Source organism: Amia ocellicauda, chromosome 18 (assembly GCF_036373705.1).
Source record: "Amia ocellicauda isolate fAmiCal2 chromosome 18, fAmiCal2.hap1, whole genome shotgun sequence".
Lineage (NCBI taxonomy): Eukaryota > Metazoa > Chordata > Actinopteri > Amiiformes > Amiidae > Amia > Amia ocellicauda.
In genome coordinates, this window is record NC_089867.1 from 14370446 (window position 1) to 14391404 (window position 20959).

Here is a 20959-nt window from a genome sequence, read left to right on the forward strand (position 1 = left end):
CCTGATTGGACTGGAGGACCGAAGATGAGACTCAGCGGCTCTCTCTGCCAGAGCAGGGAATGCTGACTGACAGATATGAAATGATAATGTAAAGTTATAGAATGCAGGTCCCATTACATTAATGTAGTGCAATAAATGTTACAGCCCAACTGGTTATTCTTTGTGAGGTATAATGAGAGAAGACAATATGATCGCCTGTGACGTCCAAGACTCTGTTTCAATTAAATCAGTGGAGCATATAATCATATCAGCCGTAAATCAGCATTAATGCATGATGAGGAATAATTGAGCTGCAGACTCATTTAAGTATTTATACACAGTTTAAAATCTCTTCTAATGTAGAGCTCTTTTCTTATAATAACAGACATTTGTTGTCACTTAACTTTTTGGTCTGAACCCTCTGCATAGCCACTACCCGAGGATGTTCCTAATTTCTCACATCACCCTCACTAAATTCGTTTATCAGGGCAGAGACTGAAGTGAAATTATCAGCAATCTGATATTCACAAATCATTGATGCATCCTTAATCCTAATCCTTGATGTCAATTTCAAAAAACGAATTTATTTGCAAAACAAAAGAAAATACTCATCCTTAAACACCCTTAAATCCAATGCACACACACACAAAATACTCGCACACCAATCTAAAGCAGAGGAGGGGATGTTGGCAGTGTTGTGAGTGTGCGAGCGGCGGGCATTGTGCTGTGAGACAGGCTGCTGAGAGTGATGTGTGAATGCCAGCTAATTAATTTGAGCGTCCTGGTCTGGAAGATGTCCTTGCAAATGACACCTTGCGTCTCCATCGACTCCCCGCTGCCGGAGAGTCATCCATCAGGTGAGCCCAGCTCAGCACACACTGCCAGGCACGCCAGGGCTCACCACAGCGATGCCCTCCTCCTCACCACACACACGCACGCACGCACGCACGGGGCAGATGTGTGTAAGTGTGTGTGTTGGTATGCTTCTGCGCATTTCTGTGAATCGGTGTGTATCCATGTGTGTTCCCTCCTCCTATTTCTAAACGCCAAGAAACAATATTGACATTTATTATTATTATTAAATTACATTTAGTTTTACCCACTCCCTAGGAGACTTCATGTTGTGTGTGTGCCTGCCGTGTCCTTGCAGGGAGCTGCCTATTAGAAATCTCCCCCAGAGTTGACGTGCCCCCAGACCGACAGCGCTGCCTGTCACCCCGCTGCTGGGAGCCGGGCGCGGGGAGCCGGTGACAGGAGGAGAGTGGAGGTTAATGAGAAATGCGCAGCCCTGGGAGAGATCTGGCTCCAGCTGGATTAGTCTGGCCACGATAAGAGACAAAGAGGCAAAGCGAGAAGGAATCAGAAACTGGGCATAATAAAGATGGGATCACAGGGTTCGGCCTGGATGCGTTCCCTGGTCTTTGCTGCCGTCGTCTTTTTCCAGACGTGCGACACCTGCCTGCCTCCCGCTAATATCTTCTTCTAACACCTTCAATGGGCCAGTGTCTGAAAGACGGTCTCATGAGGCTGGTGTAGTGAACCACATTTGTGTTTAGTTGGTGTCTTCACTCTCAAGGCAGTGAGACAGACCCGCTCCCAGAAGGCTTCACGTTAACCCCCTTTATTTACAGTGGAGTTCATAGACTAGATGGAGCTGTGGCCTGAGTTCTCAACGCCTGGGTTGCATTTGTGTACACTGGCACTTGAGTTTATACTCTTTAACAAGAAGAAGCAGTGGAGAGATTTAAAACCAAGGTCATGTTTGTATTGACTCAGCAACAGAATATCTAGTTCACCCCCCAGCATCTAGGTCAATTTGGAAAAAGGCGTCCACAAAATGACTAAACAATAACAGCAATATCAATAAGAACATCCTCTTGGCAGACTGACAGGCGTGTGTCTGATGATTGAACTTTCTATAGCATGAATCTGTATGAGTTCAGCCAGAACAGTGAAATCGAACAGGACGTTATGGGATAGTGGTGGTGATGGGGGTTATTGGTGCCCTCACTCTCATCAGAGCCACCGTCACAACCCCAATTTAGCCCTCCTGAGCTCTCGTCAGAATTGGCTCCCAGGCGCCTCCCCGTACTCAGGGATCAAAGTGACAAGGGAGGCTGGAAGGGCCCTCAGTGCTCGAGTGGGTCTGTATTACCATGTGAAATAGGACTGCTGGACAGTGTGCCCCTCTTATCTGTGCATGACAAGCACGAGGGGGTGTGGGGCTGGAGAGAGAGACACTTTAAGAGTCTCTGTCTCTGTGTGGTGACACAGCCTTTAAAGAGACAGTGTAATCTGTCTAAATTTAATGAACGGCCACAGGTCCAATCAAGAAATGGAATTTGAATCACCCTGAAGCTTTGTTGTTGCTGTTGCTGTTGCCGTTGTCCCAAAACAGTCCATTTAACAGTCGAGTCCCTGCTTTTTTCTTCCCATTATTTTGTATCCAGCGTCCTGGGCTGCTCTTTTCACGTGCATGTGTGAGTTAATTACATCATTAATACCACACGACCAACGCTAATCTCTGTAAACATGCATGTTAACCGGACACAGTCAACACGTCAGACCCCTTACTAGTCAGTTAAACGGGGACATACATTCACCTTCTCTAAGTAATATTGGGTAATATATACTGGGCAATATTGGGGCTTAAAAACTACTGCACCTTCCAATCCATTTATTTTGTATTGTTGTTTTTTTGTTTGTTATTTTGACTCAATTAAGTCTTGAATTGTTTAATTGATTAGTAATTAGCTCTGTGACACTGAGAAGCACCCAGCTCTAACAAAGACCAGGCCTCTAGTGGATTGTGAGGGCCAATAGTTTGGGAAGCCCTTACTTACAATATGGATACAGCTGAGAAAGTCATATGAAACGCACAGCCTGTGTCCATACACTTATGCAGATCCTTACAGAGTAATCTACTGGAAACGGTGCAGTGTTGTTTAGCAGCAGCCAGAAGGATGTAATTTCAATTCCAGACCGAATAGTGTCAGCCAGTGATTTTGCATCTCAGTGCAGAGACTGATGGCTTTTCAATGTCTTTGCCGGTAGTTCATCAAGTGTTCCTGTCTTGGCTGTAACGCAGGGATGTAATCCCCAGGACATAGCTTTCGGCAGCGCTATGACTGTTTATCTCACCTGCAGTTGCGTCTGATTATAGGAGCTCCGTGTCAGGGCTTTGCCACGGTTACATATGAGTCAGTAATGGATTGAGACTCCTGACATGTGACTGACAACTGATTAACTCTACAGAGGGTCCATGTCACTGTGTGGGACTGTCATCTTCCATCTGAGAGCGATGAGATATCCAGAAGATGTGCATTTTGAGGGTCCAATACACCATCTGAAATAAAACGCACATTTGATCTGAATCACTTTGCATCCCCAATTCCTTGTTTGTGATTTCACTCTAGGCTCGGCACACAACACATTTCTGCAGTTGAACAAATGCCCTGAAGCCAGTTTGTACCATTTGTTATCTATAATTTCGGCAGACCAAAAGGCTGTCAGGGATGTTTATAATCTGCTGGGACGATTCAAATATATTTGCCTGTCAAGTTGTTTGTTTTTTTCCGAAACGGAACAGAGTTCCTCCTGCCCTTAGTCGCTGACAGTTAGGCTCTGATTTGATGTTCTGTGAGTGTTTTCTTTTCTTTTTCACTCCTTCTGTCTGTAAGGCCGTGATGCAGTTTTTCATCCTCAGATGTGTCACAGTCTGCTGAGATGAGAGGCGGGAGGCAGGTTTGAGGGGTAGGGCTGCCTGCTTTGGAGGGTAGGGCTGATAAAGTCACTCAGTCTGGCAGAGATTGCATTTGTACCCTCACTAGTCCCTATTGGAAACAAGTTAGAAATGGAGAAGACAGAGGAAATTCCCAAAAAGCACCAAACGTCTGTCTGTCTCTGCCTACAAGCACACAGCCCTCAAGATGAGGCCCCTGAACTGTAAACGGCAATGCCTGCAACCTCACCTAGCAGGATTCATGATTAATGCTGTTAATTAGAATGACTCCTTGGATTTTAACCTTGTATAGACATGGAAGGGTTTCTTCTTAATGAGCGAAGTCTTGAAAGGTGACACTCTCCTCCTTTAATTGACGCATTCAGTGGGAATTGTGCCGTTACATCGCTTGCTTAGAACCAAGCTTTAACAAGGTTATTATCAAAGGTTTCAGAGGATGTCTCCGAACAAAGCTTTAGGTGGGAAACAGAGAGAGTATGCATGTGAGATATAAAGAGAGAGAGGGAGGGAGAGACAGGCAGAGAAAGCTTCGAACAACAAGGCTATTGTGTTTTTTCCAGGATGATGTTGGAAAGGGTAAATGTATTGAATTCCTGGAAATGAAAACAGTCTGAAGGAACAGTGGGCTGAATTGAGCTGATCAGTAAAGGACAGATAGAGTTGCTATTATGAGAACATTGAGTGCAAAGAAATAATAAAAAAAACAAATCTAACTAAAGAAGCATTATTTAAGTATTATTATTTATTTTGTAAACTAAAATGAATAGGCATGAGCAGAATTAGGGGAAATTTTCATAACTGAAAAACGATCTCAAGAAATGAGAGAACTTATAAAAGAAAGTACAATACAGTAAAGACCCCAAATCAAATGAAGGAAACTTATTACTGGACATGTAAGACCATTGAACAATAAGTTAAACCAATGAAAATAATTGGAACATGAAAACGGCTAAGCGTCTCCTTATAGGAAAGAAACTGCACAGGAAATGGAGAGAATTCATGCAAAACATTTCTCAAAGTGTCTGTAGGAAATGATCAGTGCTTATAACTATCAACGCTATAAAACCCTGTGTTTCACAGTGCAAAGAAACGTCTCAGAGTTTTGCTCACTCGTCCATGTCTCCTGTAGGGGCTCAGAGCTCTGCTGACCCAACATCGTAAACCACCTGACGAGGCATGTACAGCACAGAGAAACTGCATGGCTGAGTTATAAACTTATGTTTGCTCCCCCTGTCCAGATCTATTCAGGGCAGTCTGCTTAGTTGCTCTGTAATGGAAATATATTATTATATACATTTTTAAAACGAAATTTATATATATATATATATATATATATATATATATATACACTCACCTAAAGGATTATTAGGAACACCTGTTCAGTTTCTCATTAATGCAATTATCTAACCAACCAATCACATGGCAGTTGCTTCAATGCATTTAGGGGTGTGGTCCTGGTCAAGACAATCTCCTGAACTCCAAACTGAATGTCTGAATGGGAAAGAAAGGTGATTTAAGCAACTTTGAGCGTGGCATGGTTGTTGGTGCCAGACGGGCCGGTCTGAGTATTTCACAGTCTGCTCAGTTACTGGGATTTTCACGCACAACCATTTCTAGGGTTTACAAAGAATGGTGTGAAAAGGGAAAAACATCCAGTATGCGGCAGTCCTGTGGGCGAAAATGCCTTGTTGATGCTAGAGGTCAGAGGAGAATGGGCCGACTGATTCAAGCTGATAGAAGAGCAACTTTGACTGAAATAAGCACTCGTTACAACCGAGGTATGCAGCAAAGCATTTGTGAAGCCACAACACGTACAACCTTGAGGCGGATGGGCTACAACAGCAGAAGACCCCACCGGGTACCACTCATCTCCACTACAAATAGGAAAAAGAGGCTACAATTTGCACAAGCTCACCAAAATTGGACAGTTGAAGACTGGAAAAATGTTGCCTGGTCTGATGAGTCTCGATTTCTGTTGAGACATTCAGATGGTAGAGTCAGAATTTGGCGTAAACAGAATGAGAACATGGATCCATCATGCCTTGTTACCACTGTGCAGGCTGGTGGTGGTGGTGTAATGGTGTGGGGGATGTTTTCTTGGCACACTTTAGGCCCCTTAGTGCTAATTGGGCATCGTTTAAATGCCACGGCCTACCTGAGCATTGTTTCTGACCATGTCCATCCCTTTATGACCACCATGTACCCATCCTCTGATGGCTACTTCCAGCAGGATAATGCACCATGTCACAAAGGTCGAATCAGTTCAAATTGGTTTCTTGAACATGACAATGAGTTCACTGTACTAAACTGGCCCCCACAGTCACCAGATCTCAACCCAATAGAGCATCTTTGGGATGTGGTGGAACGGGAGCTTCGTGCCCTGGATGTGCATCCCACAAATCTCCATCAACTGCAAGATGCTATCCTATCAATATGGGCCAACATTTCTAAAGAATGCTTTCAGCACCTTGTTGAATCAATGCCACGTAGAATTAAGGCAGTTCTGAAGGCGAAAGGGGGTCAAACACAGTATTAGTATGGTGTTCCTAATAATCCTTTAGGTGAGTGTATATATAATAAATCCACATACCCCCCTAATAGGATTAAAGATTATTTTTCAACAAAGTGATTCGTTTCTTTGCCATTCAAGGGTTTTTGCATAGCTATTTGGAGAGAATCGGATTAAACACTGTTTTTTCTGTTTAGGGTTTGTTCTTGATTGTTTTTTGTTTGTTTCAAAATATAAAAACTTGGGGGGGGTGTTTTGGTAAACGGTGAAGTGTCTGAGATTACACCCTACAGATGAGATGCTGAGAAGGATTGCCTTAAAGCTGGTGAGCATCTAGGTTCTGCATAGACAGACAGCCCTTACAGTCTAAAGGAAAGCTGGTCTCTGAAACTTTACCATCTGGCTTAGAGCTTTAAATCCCATTGATTTTTCCAGCAGGAATCCACACTTTCGTATCAAGGAGAGCAAACCTATTAGAATGCGCGAGATAAGCCGGATTGCGGCCCGGTGCAATTTTGAGAGAGTTGAAAGTTCAGACACAAGCGTTTAAGTGTGAGGTTTTTTTTTTGTTTGTTTTTTTCCATTTATTTTCGTCTTTGAAAGCCGCGGATGGTTTCACACAAATGGTTGATAGATTTCATCCTGCGTATCGATTTAGGTGTTCAGCGTCTTGCTAGGTTTGTGATGCATGTTTTCCGGGAGCTTCGGTTTCATGCGGTGCAGCGCTTGTTTCCACTATCAGGGATGAGACGCATCACAGAGACGAAAAAGCCGCTGGTTCATGGTGGTAATCCTTAAATCACTTTGCATGCTGTGCTCCACCATCCAGGTGCTTAACTCACAATACTGTATTAGCCTTTGTAATCAATGACTCATTTGAGTTAGAAACAGCGATTGGAATAACCTTCAGTAAATTAGTAAACTGAAATTTCTCAGGCACAGAAACGTGGCGTTGTGTCGAATTTACACCAAGGATAGTCAACCTAAAGTCTTTTCATCACCCTTGACAGTCCCAGGACTCAATCTCTGACTGCTTGTTTTTCTGTTTGCTGGTTTTATTTATTTATGCGTTTAATTATGTTGTTATTTATGTATTCATTTGAAGTCCTCATGCAATCTCTCTGTTGCTTTGAAGTGGGTTTGGAGATGTCCTCGGAAAAGGGCACTCGGCTGACAAAGTGCCTCTCCTGCTTCCACTTGTTTAATACACTTCTGAGATGACCGAGGGGGGAGAGGAAAATAGCATTGGCTCTGACATTTGGACAGTCGAGTAATGAAAGAGGGAAAAGAACCAAAATCCCCCTGACTCGGGCTCCTTTGTTTTCTTAATGAATAGCAGCCATTGGAGAGGGATTGTCTCGTGTTCTTGGAAAGGTGTAGAGGCCGCAGCTCTGATAAGACTAACCTCTGGAGACTGCAGCTCGGATGTAGGTTTCACACAAGCTCCACTGAGCCCCAGACTGAGAAATGTGAACGCACACAAACACACTCGCACGCACACGCACACACTCACACTCACACACACAGCATAAATCTTCCATCCGTACACTTTCACAGGATTGTATTCTTTCACTGAAAAACTAAACCAAAGACAGGATATCAATGGAGTTGGGTCAGTTTTCAAATGGGCATCAGATCTGAAGTCCTTTTTTGGTTCTGTTTTGAGGTGATTCTCACTGCTCAAGTCACACACATCCAGCACTTTCACTTGGCATCGGTAGGTCTTTGCCTCCCTCGCTGGCCTTCATTCCCACCTAAATGTCGGTCAGTTTCAGGAAAACTATAACAAAAGCATGTGCAGCTTCACACTGGCCTGCTTTTTCACTTGTTGACAGTTTATTCCACTCAATTCCTCGTGTCTCCTTGAGCCTACGTGTTAGTCAGTTCTGTTTGTTGTTCACGGCCCTCTCCAGCAAGGTGAACAGAGCTACAAGTGCAGGTGGCTCAGGAAATAAACTGGTGTGGGACTGAGGTAGATACTCTGTGTTCGAGTGGTGTCTGTTTCAGTGCACTTCACAGAGAGGTGGCGGTGTAATCCAATAGTATAGGATCAGCGGTGCTGTGTGGGTAAGTTCAGAGAGCCCCATTCGCTGATGTCTCTTCTCTCGCCTGTCTGCAGAGTTCCTGAAGCGCCAGCTGGAGCAGTACGTGCGGAAGCTGGAGGTGCCGGTACGCGTGGTGAGGATGGAACAGCGGTCTGGCCTGATCCGGGCTCGGCTCAAAGGCGCCTCGCTGTCCACCGGCCAGGTCATCACCTTCTTGGACGCCCACTGCGAGTGCACCGTGGGCTGGCTGGAGCCCCTGCTCGCGCGCATCAAGCTGGACAGGTACTGCACAGGATGCCACGGTGTGCCATACTGCACTGCACATGACAATACAGCCCAGGGCAGCGTGGCACAATTTATTATACAGTAGCATAAGGCAGCACATTGTATAACTGTCTAGTATGGCACAGTAAAAAGCCACATTGCTCACCCACATCATATATGCTATATAAAAAGGAACAGGTATAGCCCAGTCTAGGCTGCACAGCTCAGAGGAGGAGGGTGGGACAAAGCAAGAACAACTTTGCAAAAAAAGCCCTTAATCCTTCGTCACTCTTAATGTAATAAACGACCACATGAGGAGTTTGAATTCATTCTCTTGAGCTTTTCTTGTTTTTTTCAGTCACGCATTAAGGCTCAGCACATTCAAAGCCAGGAGGCAGGAACTAGTTATTGGTTTAAAGAGCGCCTCGTTTGTACAGCTGAACTGTGCGGAGCGCTGCGGGGGGGCTTGACGCGAGAGGCTGTGTGCGACGCTGGCTGCGCGGCGGTGCAGTGGGGGGCACGCGGCCAACCTCTGGGCCGAGGATAGAGGAGACGCTCCAGGGACTACCTCTGTAGTGTCAACACTGCGCTGTGTCACAGCGCCCCCCTTCCTGCTGCCGTATCCTGTTCCTATTCTGGAGCGCCAGGGTCGTGCTCTCTGGTTTCCGTGTTTGCTTATCGTGTCGGAGAGGGTCTGTGAGGACGACCTTGCGAAGCTCCAGATTATTAGTCACCCTAACAAAAACACAGCCACTCTTGAGATGACAGGCTCTCTGTGCACTGTGCTGTGTCGTATCATGCTGTGCGCTCGCTGCTCTGCTATGTAGCTAAACAGGATCTGTATGTATTTATTTAATTTCCCCTCTCTGTATCTGTGTGTCTCTCTCTCTCTCCTGCTTAGGAATAGGTTTTAGTGTGTACATTGAGAAGCATGCATTTCACCGAGCCAGAAATAAAATCAATTTATTTGTAGTGCCTCTGCAGAATGAAAGGAGAGTCCATCTTGTCTGGCTGCTGGCTACACTGAGCTATGTAGTTCAGCTGCTTTATCGCCTGCTTGGTTTATAGATGGATTTGTCTGTCTGTTTATGTCTGTCTATCGATTATTTGTTGTTTGTTTTTCTTGCTGAGCCTGAATGGCGGCTGTTATTGATTGGTTGTTTCAGAGGTCAAATTAGAAGTAGTTTATTTTTATTGTTATTGATTATTTTTATTTTCTTTTATTAATAGATCGGTTGCCTTATTTATTCATTGAAGTAATTTCCTGATTACCACCTGATTGGTCGGGTGGCTTGATGGTCAGCTTACCGAGGGAAGTTATGGTTATGGTTTGTTACTTGGTTGTGCGGTGCTGGGGTGTCTCTCAAAATTAACAAAGAAACTTCTCCAGGACAGTCAGACTCTGAGAAGCCGTGTCTCTTGGGTGCTGTGTAAATTCCCAGCAGTTCGGTATCTCCTCAGTCATTGCTCCACTCACAGCAGTCCATATGCTCTATATCAGACCTGCGCTCTCCTTTCAGTAACTCGGGGGGCTCCCAGTGCTCGTGAATGGCAGGAGATCGAAGTGAAAGATAAGCCCTTTAAAGAGCACTTTTGTATTTCTCTCTGATCAGCAGGTTTTAATCCCTCAATTATAGCAGCGCGATGAACTGCAGTACCGGGATGCCAGAACAAGTCATTTTGGGAATATCCATGAACAGGTTGAGATCGAAACGGTTCCTGTTATTTAAATGGATGTATTATGCAATGTCTTATAGCTTCCTAAAAATACATAAACCAATAAAAATGCAAATGGCTAATTTATCGAGTGATCAACACACATTATGTAGTGCCTCTTATCTCTTGATCTGGAGGGTAATTTAAAACAGAAGACTAAGTCATACTAATGACACTTCACCCAGTGTGTAATCCCCTTCCAGCTCTGAGTGTGGTCAAGGGCTTTATTCTTTCATTAACTAATTAAGGCCGAGTAGACTCTGAGTACCTCTGGCGTTATTAATACAGGAGGCCGATCCCAGCTCTGCAGACAGCTCTGTCAGGTTGTGTTCTCGGCAGGACCCGTGTGGAATGAGTTGGAAAATAAGTGGGACTCTCGTTATACGGTTATTTAGTGAAAACCGATTGAACTTGCGTGAGGCAGCTGGGCATGAATTGTACATGAAGTTAGAGCAGTGGTTCACAGGTGGTTGTGAGGCCAGGGCTGCTGCAACGTTGCACACACATTTCTGGTCTCGTCTCCTTTCATTCACGCAAACCTTGTCACAGAAACGAAATTAATGATTAAACAGTAGTTCAACTAGGGCTTTAGTCCAGAAAGAGAACATGGTTTCCCATGTCCACTAAACACAACAAACACAAACTATTGTTCAAAATAATATATTACTATACAAATTGACAATTGTGTGCATATCTGTGTTGTATTTCTACATTTCTACATTTTTTCTTTTTGCATAGAGCAAGTTACGGTTTATTAGCAATATATACAAATAAAGCCATAAATAATTCTGTAAGCATCTTTTAAGTTTATTCCTTTCATAGAATATGATGCATTAATGTATATGAGGCTAAACTGTAATAATAATCATAATAATAATATCAACATGAGTCAATCAGGGTTTTCAGTTTGCATGGCGGTTTCTTGCTGGGTACCCATGACCTGTAGTCTGAATGGAAATGAATGTTGCTGAAATGGAATTGCTCTGCAGCGAGACCCCGTTGTGTGAAAGCTGAACGGCAGGGAGCGCAGGCTGAGGATGTAATTATATGAGTGGTGGCATTGGGCAGCACTGTCTGGGGTTGGGCGTTCAGAGACTGTGGCCCTGGGCAGGACTGGAGAAACAATCCAAGTGTGTCGGCCTTGGTGCTCACCTCACCTCACCCATCCAACAGATAAAGAAGTGAACTGACTGGATGGTTTGTATTCCCTTCTTTGTCCCAACCGTCTTGGTAGATAAAGAGAGCTTTGAATGTCGGTGCTGTCTTCCTGTCAAAACCAGCCAGAGAACTGACAAAGAGCTCAGCAGTAGATGTGTATATATCTGTATAAAATGCACTCTGCTGTGTAGGAAGAGATTGTGTAACGTATTTAACAGTCTTGGCTCAGACTCTCAGAGGGATGTTAGAGGTAGTAACTTCAGGACCATGTTGTATATAAATAGGTCCTCGTAACCAAGGTTCACGTCCAGCTTTACTGTTTCGCTTCTTCTGAACTGTTCTTGCGGTTTCTGGAGCTTGTCTCGGCTCAGTGTCCTGCAGACCTATTATCCCTGTATCAGTGCTTCTCCTGCGGGGAGCAATGTGATTTATGACATTAATTAAAATGAACAATTAAGACAATTTCCTCAGCCCATAACGGCTCCTGTTGGAATCGCTAAGCCCACTATTCTGTCTTCCAGTGGATGTCTAACTCCCGTTCGCATTATATTTGGACATTTTAGTGTATCGGCGGTTTAGCTGCAGTTCTTTCGGGGGACATCCCCAGGGAAATATGGAGCAGACACTCTTGAATCGGAATTGAAAAACCTATTCGAGCACCTTCCATCAGTGAGACACACACACACACACACACACACACACGCAAACTATTTATTTCAGTGTCGGTATGCTATAAAACACAGGGAAGTGGAATGGAGTCGTGTTCATTGCACTATTTAAAGCTGTTTCCACCATTGTTGGAGAGATCTGTATTGGTAGCCTCAGGGCTTTAAGGTCTTTCCTCTCTGGTCTCCAGCCCCTGCAACGCTGTCTGATAGGGTCTTTGTGGAAACGACCACAGCCATTATTCCAGTTAGATTGGTATCAAATTTTCAGCAGACTGTTTTTTTTTGTTTTTTTTTTAAAGCCATTTTTTGCAGTTTTCTCTGCAGCAAATGACCACCCAGGAGAAAATATCGAATACTGTGTTTAAATACGGTTTCTGCTGTACTCCATAACCCAGTTAATAAATTGTTTAGTTTCTTTGTCCTGTACAGGCTCTTGTAAATAATTGAATACTAGTAAATACAGCCACAACTGCAGGAAAACGAGCAAATTGGATATTTTTGGCCCATTGTTTATATAACAGCAGCTTCTGTAAAAACTGTTACATACAGGTATTATACGAATTAACTCAGTGATCATAGCTTCCACGGGAATACCATGGCCGGTCAATGTACATGCTTTTTTAATTCAGGGGCGATGCTGTCTGTGTTGATTTGCCCATTCTCTGTGTAGCACCGCAGAGGGAAAGGGGCTCGTTTCAATTCCAGCAAGAGCAGGAAGCAGCTGTGTGGCGTGGGAGAGGGGAGGACCGCACAGGAGAGCGAGGCTGGTCGTGTCCTTCACACAGCAGGAACCCAGTGCGCCAGGAAGGGGGGAGATGGCCAGGTGCAGGTCTGGGCTGATTGCCCCCCGTGCGCGCTGTTGCTTTCTGCGGTTCAGCGACTCCCACCGTGCAGCCGCCCCCCCCCCCCCCAGTGCGCCCCGCATTAATCATGATTGGACAGGCCTGGAACCGCGATGTGGTTTTGATACGGCAATGAGGCGAGCTCAGTTCGCTGGCTGCAGTACAGATGGACTTTCTGGGGGCGTCGGAAGTGCATCAATAAACCTGCAACTACCCTGAGCTGCTGACGTCAGCTTGGGGTCCTCCAAGGTCCCTAAAATAGCAGCAAAATTGTCAGAAACGTGCTTTCCCATGATGTCACTTGGCTCTCCCACACTTTGCCCTGGTTCTCATGCGGTTACGGTTCTCTAACCAGATTAGTAACTGGGCATGTTTGTGCCTGTGTCTGTGTTTCAGGAAGACGGTGGTGTGTCCCATCATCGACGTGATCAGCGACGACACCTTCGAGTACATGGCGGGCTCCGATATGACCTACGGGGGCTTCAACTGGAAGCTGAATTTCCGCTGGTACCCAGTTCCCCAGAGGGAGATGGACCGCAGGAAAGGAGACCGCACCCTGCCTGTCAGGTAACTACGGCAGCCCCCGGGGTTCAGGGGCTGGCGGAGAGGAGGAGTGTGGCGGCACAGCAGCTGGTTTACAAAGTCACAGCAAAGTCACTTTCACGGGGGAGGAAGTAGGAAGGCAATGGAAACGCGAGCTGGGGGAGGAGGATGAAGGAACGGTTGATTTTTACTCTCTATAGCCATCGTTTGTTTGTTTTTTTCTGATGTGTTATTCTTTGTTCCTCTCTTTGTATCTTCTCTGTGCTAGACAGGTGCAGCTTCTAATTTGTTCTTGCTGAAGGTGACAGGTGTGATATAAAAACCGTTTTCGAAGCTGGAAAGACAGCTTGTGTTGCGCGGAATTGGATGGGATCTGTTTTTGTCTGTTGATTGTGAGTGAGACGGCACTGCAGTCTTTGTGCTGGAACACAGCCATATGCTCTGAGAGGCATAAAAGCATTACGCTATCAGAGGCTATGTCAAGTGTGTATTAAGTCTCCGTTTTGGGATTTTGTGAGGTAAAACGCGGCTCCCTGCAGATCGGCCGTAAATACAAAGCCCTGGATTGTTGCGCTCTATATTTTCATTTTTCTTTTGTTTATCCCCGGGACAGTACAAATGAGAAACCTATCTGCTGATTAATATTTATCTCATTATATCTTGTGCAAAGCAATTGCCTGCCACTGTTTCCAGATGCCTGCGTTTCCTCCACATTAATTTAGTGAACTCCGATTGGCAGAGAGACAATCTAATGACATTCCTCATCTGAAGCCCTCTCCGTTTTCACCTGCACTCATTAAGAGCACCAGAAGGTGTTTCTCCATCAAACGTGAACGTGTGTGTCTGCATCGGCGTGCGCAAAATCACAAAATCCCTCATAAATGTCATCTTAATAAGTCTTTTATAATGAATGGCTTCAAACCCTTGTGGACAGTTTAAATATTCAAATTTTTTTCTGATTATGTGCCCATAGAGACTAAACAAAATGGCCCTGAAAAATTAAGACATCCAGCCATTTCCACTGTCGTTTTGTTAGCTATGCTCTTGCTCCCTGTGTGGAACCAGAGCTATGTGACTCTGGGAGTACAAGCTCTGCACTATTGACTCTCTGTTGCGTTAAATTGACAGTGGGGAGGTATTCTCAGGCTCGGAAACCCTGATACGAGGACAGAGGGAGTGGCTGGTGGAAATATACCACACGGTCAGCCATGGGGCAGGGGGCAGGGAGGACAGTGTCTCTGGACGAGGACTGTTGCCGGCTGCAGGAGATCTGAGATGCATGGTGTGGTGACAAGACTGTAGCAGCTCCACTGTCAGCACGGATCAGACACAATCAGGTCATCCTCGCTGCCCGTGTGCTCGGTGTGTGCTTCTGTGTGAGCATGTGTGTCTGTGTATGCAGGCGTGTGTGTGTGTGTGTGTGTTTGTATATGTGCTTGTATTTGTGTGTCTAAGGGTGTGTGTGAGTGCTTCTGTGTGTCTGCGTCCGCGGCTGTTCTCAGCTGGCAGTTCGCTCTTCCTGCACAGCTAGGATCTGCTCTGGGGCTGATGACAGACTGCTCTCCATGTGAGTACCCCACCGAGACCCACACAGCACCACCGTGGATCAATCTAATCTGCCTCCTCATTACGTTGTGCTCCATGTAAAACAAGAAAAACAAGAAAACAATACGTAACATTGGTGTTGAGCTCTGCAGAGAGAGACGGAGAGAGAGGGGGATGCCAGTTTGACTGCAGCAGTAGGTGACAGCTGGAATCTGTCCATTGTAGCTTCAGCTAACCAGAGAGACAGGGGGAAGAGAGGAGTTGAGGAGGACACGGATTTGTGCTCTCTACTACAGTCAGAGAGGGAGTCCGTTAAGAGACCCGATACATCTGCAAACTGGTACAGAAACTACTGCAGAGTTATGTCACATTTCCCCCTGCAGGATTCCTCTTCTCACATACGGCCATCACAAGCTGCTTTAACTCGGATTATATAGATTATATTATTCCTTTATTCATTGTGATTAGCAGTATCGTGCGAGAATCTTGCCTTCTACAAATGCTCTTGACTGGAAGAGCACAAAAGCCAGCACAAATGCGTTCTATTACAGAGCCAAAGAGATGCCTCCGTTACAGAGAACACAACAGTCAGTCCCTATTTTGTAAAGAGCGCAAGGAATCGCACGACACACTGGAGTCATATAGTTCACTTTTATGAGACCACAAAGAAGAAAACATCCTTGCCAGTTCTGGAAAAATAATAACAATGACCAAAACCCCAAATAAGAGATGCTGTCGTTTCCTCTCTCGTGTTTGGTCAGGGTAGTAATTACCCCCTTTGTTTATATTGGGGGGCACTAGTGGTGTTCGGAGTTGAAAGTGCCAGGGATCCGCCCCCAACCCCTGTGGCTTGCAGCGCCTAATTGATTACAGAAGTCCCTGGATTCTGATCTGGAGGCATTTCAGTGTAGTCACATTACCAGCATGACTGTTCTTCATATCTCTGCTTCCACTTAGCTCTCTCGGCTGTGCACTGATGGCTGGCTGGTGAGGGCCAGCTAGAGGGGCCCCTAGAGACATTCGTAATTTTGCTAACTAGTGCCCTCAGTTGTCCCAGCTCTCAGTCTTGTGTCGCTGCTGTCCTCCACTCCAGCAGGCGGTCCGGTTGTCTTGCTCTGGGTTCCTCTGGGCAGACCAACTATGAGACGGGGGGCAACAAGGACAGACCAACTATGAGACGGGGGGCAACAAGGACAGACCAACTCTTGAGACGGGGGGCAACAAGGACAGACCAACTCTGAGACAGGGGGCAACAAGGACAGATCAACTCTGACAGAGGGGGGGGTCAAGGACAGACCAACTCTGAGACGGGGGAACAAGGGTTCCATTCACGTATCCCACAGCTAGCTGTGCTGGATGTGTCCTGCTGTGCTAAATAATGTATATACACTAAGGGGGGGGGTCAGGGACATACCAACTCTTAGAGGGGGGGTCAGGGACATACCAACTCTTGGGGGGGGGCAGGGACATACCAACTCTGAGGTTGCGTTCGGTATCCCACAGCTTGCTGTGCTGGATGTGTCCTGTGTGCTGTGTCTGGCGTCACACACAGCAGATTGAAGAACGCCTCTCTGCACAAACCCTGCAGAAATCGATGTGATTGGATGCCTTGATATATTTTTCTACAGTTTATATTAAAACAATTGGAATTGCCAGTAATTTAAGTTACAGCTTTATTGTGCATCATAGATTGATATTATATTTGTTAAAATAATTGAGGTAATAAATATCTATTATTATTATTATTGGGCAATTCCACGATAAAGTGACCCTGGCCATGAAAAAGAAAATATGCCCATATCAAAAATATTTATTACTCGGTTTTTACTAAAAGGTGTATATTTGCGCATGCTGTGTTATTTTGGTTCAATTTATGCCTTTTCTTTACTTTACAGCCATTTAAATTTTACTGTTGAAAAATAAAAAAGCAACATTTACAGAAGTCTAATTTTCATTCATTTTTAGGTTTCATTTACATGATACATGTTCTATTTATACAATTGTAAATATGCCCAACTGGAACTCAATGGGTATATAATACCAAGTTAATAATATTACATTTGACAGAAAACAGGAAACTATTTTACAGCCATTCAAAATAATGGTATATATAAATAAAACGAATGTCACATCCATAACGTTTTCTTGGCAAAGTTTGTATAAAAGTTGTATGCTACACTAAATGTTTTTCAAACTTTCTATGCAAAGCTAACTTTTTTAAACTTATTTTATGGGATAAAAACTAATAACAATTGCCCAAATTAGCATTATGGATGTGACTGTTATGGACGTGACAATGTCCCTATTGATTTAATGATGTTATTGCAAATAATACGTCTTATGATGTAAAAGCAAAATACAAATTGCATCACTTATGGTAGCACATAGTCATACCATAATTCATATTAACATCACAGCACCAGACTCCAGGCAGTTGTTTTAATAGGGCTAGTTTTTATATATTTAATCTGCTTAATTTAAAATTGTTTCAAGACTGCTCCTTTGTCTGCCTATAACTTTAATAACTTAATGAAAAATGAGTGGCAAGGAGTTAAAAAAATGCGTGTACCGCAAAGCATAATTTATCATTTGAAATGTTGTAGAATTTCGCCCAAATGAAATGCATACCTTTAATCTGAAACTATGGCCGGAACCTAATCACATTTCACAAGAATTGCGAATCATACTTTACAACATGGAATATTATTGCTTTTTGTTTATGAGTAGGAGAAATTAGATACTTAAAAAACAACAAAAGGTGATAACATTACGTTTTGTAAAGTGTGATTCGCAAGTCCCGTGCAATTTGATTATATCCCGGTCTATACCAGGATCTTAACTTCTTTAAAAGCTCTTAACATGATTTCACTATAAACTTTGCATCGTAACAATTCACTTTTTTTTTTCTTTCAATTTGAAAACAACAACAATATGTATGCTACCACTTTAATGTTTCTATCCAATTGTTTTAGGCTCTGTTTTCAAGTACTTGTACAGCACGTCTACTTTGGTTTTTGTTTTGGTCAACAGCTTACTTCCTTGTTGATGGGAGAAAGGAGGCATGTTTGTAATCCCACTGTAGTTTTTTCATCTCTCACTGACACTGGTAATTCATCACAGAATGTCAGAAAACACTGCATTCTTTCAAGGAAGATTACTACATTCAATATTGAAGAGAATCTTATTACAGGTAATCTACTAGACATTTTATGGGTCTGGTCACAGAATTTTGAGGTGCAATTTCTTTGAAAAAATGATGATGCCGGATTTGTTTATGTCTTGCCAGCAAAGGAAGACAAAGGCTGGATTGGAGCTGAGCAGGTTGTCAGGAAACTTATTCCAGTTGTCGATAACCGAAACAGATTTCACTTCAGTGAAGTATTCCTGGCTGAATAAGTTTTAAATGTTTTGGAAGCTGTAAAGCTAACCAAGAAATAGCAGTGTTGGGTAAAATGCACCCGTTTTGAAAGTTTTTATTGATTCATTTACACCAATACTCCTTGCTGATTTTTTTAAGCCTTAATTAAATTGTATGTGTGTGTGTGTGTGTGTGTATACACCGATCAGCCATAACATTATGACCACCTGCCTAATATTGTGTAGGTCCCCATTTTGCCACCAAAACAGCCCTGACCCATCGAGGCATGGACTCCACTAGACCTCTGAAGGTGTGCTGTGGTATCTGGCACCAAGACGTTAGCAGCAGATCCTTTAAGTCCTGTAAGTTGTGAGGTGGGGCTTCCAAGGATCGGACTCGTTTGTCCAGTACATCCCACAGATGCTCGATTGGATTGAGATCTGGGGAATTTGGAGGCCAAGTCAACACCTTGAACTTGTGCTTCATCAGACCAGGCCACCTTCCTCCATTGCTCCGTGGTCCAGTTCTGATGCTCACGTGCCCATTGTAGGTGCTTTCGGCAACATAGAGCATGAAGACTAGACATGTTTCAAAGGTTATAGATGTTTTTCAAAGAACTTGTTCATGTCTATTAGACACATGAAAAAAATTACATAGAAATACCAGGTTCCCATTACTTCTCTTTCTTTGCACTGAGCAATTTACTTACACAAGCCTGTTTACATTTAGTTATTTAGCCACCTATTTATGCCTCGGTTCCCAGAGCTGTTTTTGTAAAACCAGGCCGCTGTGAATCCGTCCCTCTGATGGAGGAGCAGCGACTGTGGGTTTGGTTTGTGTTTCGTTTTAAAAACGGAGACAGGAAACACTACGAGCGACACAGCCTGACTTGGAGAGAACTTTTGTCCTAAACGTGTAGCGACAACATTATATTCAGACAAGCACGTCCCATAAGAATACGTTTCCATGTGCAACAATAATACTAAATAGCAAATATGTATTGTTATTATTATCTTCATCATTTGTGCTAGTATATATGTATTTTCAACGGCACAGCGTGACTCCCTTCATTTATTACTCTTACTACAGATTTGTAACTGCAAACGATACTATTTGCCGTATTATTTATAATTTACTTAACAGACGTCCATAACCAGGGCAAGTTACAGTTGAAACAAAATACACACGTTTCACGACTAATCATCCAGATACAATATAGCCGGTTTAATTTAACTAAAGTGTGCGCGTCTCAGACATGGTGTTTATGGACGCATTTATTAAACCAGTCCTTATGTTTTAGAGGGAAACCCAGATCTGTATTTATTTATTCATTAATTTATCTTGTAAATGGGCACGTTAACTGAATCGTGTTGGCCTTACTGACATATTGATTGTCTGCGGATTGTCCTGCACACATTCACACAACACAGCCTGAAACACCGGCCAGCTGTTCATACAATATTAATAACATCGGCTGCTACGATCCGATTATTATCCTTCAGTTTATTTGAACTAGTCAGTCACTGCACCGGTCCTGTTAAATCCAAGTGTTTAATTGTTTAATGCACTCGGATATTAACTGTAACAGTCATTGTTTCTGTACGTGGATTTCACTCCATGCTGCTAATAAAACTGTAATTTCTTCATGATCGCACTCGGCACTTGAGATTATATCTTCCGACACAATGTTTCTGATCTCTTCCCTGTGTCTCAAGTCAAACACACACGTCCAATACTGAAAGCGAATCATGTCCTCAGTGGGGACGGACGCTTACGGACACGTCTAGCACCAGATTGTTAACCGTCCACAAAACACGGACGCGTCCAGATGCTCAGCCAGTGGAAACACCCGTTTAAGCGTCCGGGGCCGCCAGTGGAAATGGGGTAATAGTTATCGCTGTGGTGAGTCTATTGCTTGTGGAGTTGTCCATCCGTCTCCGCTGCAAATTATCTAGTGTGGTCTGCCTTTGGCAAGGGGGAGGACAGCTCTCTGCATCAGTTGTATGCTTCGCCATCAAGTGATATTTTAAACTCGACGTGCTGCGGTGATAACTTAATTCACATCGACAATAAATGCAGACAACTTTTATCTTGTCGACAGAACCATCAGACATCGTTTTGTATATGAATTTTCCGTTCAGAAGACCTTTTTCTTTCTCCATTTCTTTTTGCTGCTGCTGCATCCTTTCCTGTCTTATGGCTCGCTATGGCTGCATCTCCATTTCTCCAACTACGGGCTAGGCTACGGGTCAAAATGCACGCTGCATTAATCACGCGTTAATAAAATTAGTGCCATTAAAATGAATTTGCGTTATTAACGCGTTAATTTCGACAGCCCTAATTAAAATATAAAAAACCTGATGTATTTCTTAATATGCTTTTTGGGAGCTGCTAAGTTGTCCTTACAAAATTGCATTAAATGTTCTGATGGTAAGTTCTACAAATCACAGACTTTTGAGAATATGTTAAGTGACCTAGCAATACGTGTCCATTTCTGTCACATCCATAACGCATGTTTCTTTGGGTGTTAAAAAACTAATGGTAAACATTGAACCTTGAAATTTTAACATGACACAGTTCAAAAAGCACA

General features: G+C 43.8%; 1 protein-coding gene across 2 annotated transcripts in view; it reads left to right on the forward strand.

Moving 5' to 3' along the window:
- Window positions 1-20959, forward strand: part of galnt1 (UDP-N-acetyl-alpha-D-galactosamine:polypeptide N-acetylgalactosaminyltransferase 1) — a 122146-nt gene that overhangs the window by 86086 nt on the left and 15101 nt on the right. For both annotated transcript variants that reach the window (XM_066691383.1, XM_066691382.1), the window contains 2 exons: window positions 8350-8557; window positions 13320-13490. In XM_066691383.1, coding sequence (XP_066547480.1) covers window positions 8350-8557; window positions 13320-13490 — 379 coding nt within the window. The remainder of the gene's footprint in view (window positions 1-8349; window positions 8558-13319; window positions 13491-20959) is intronic.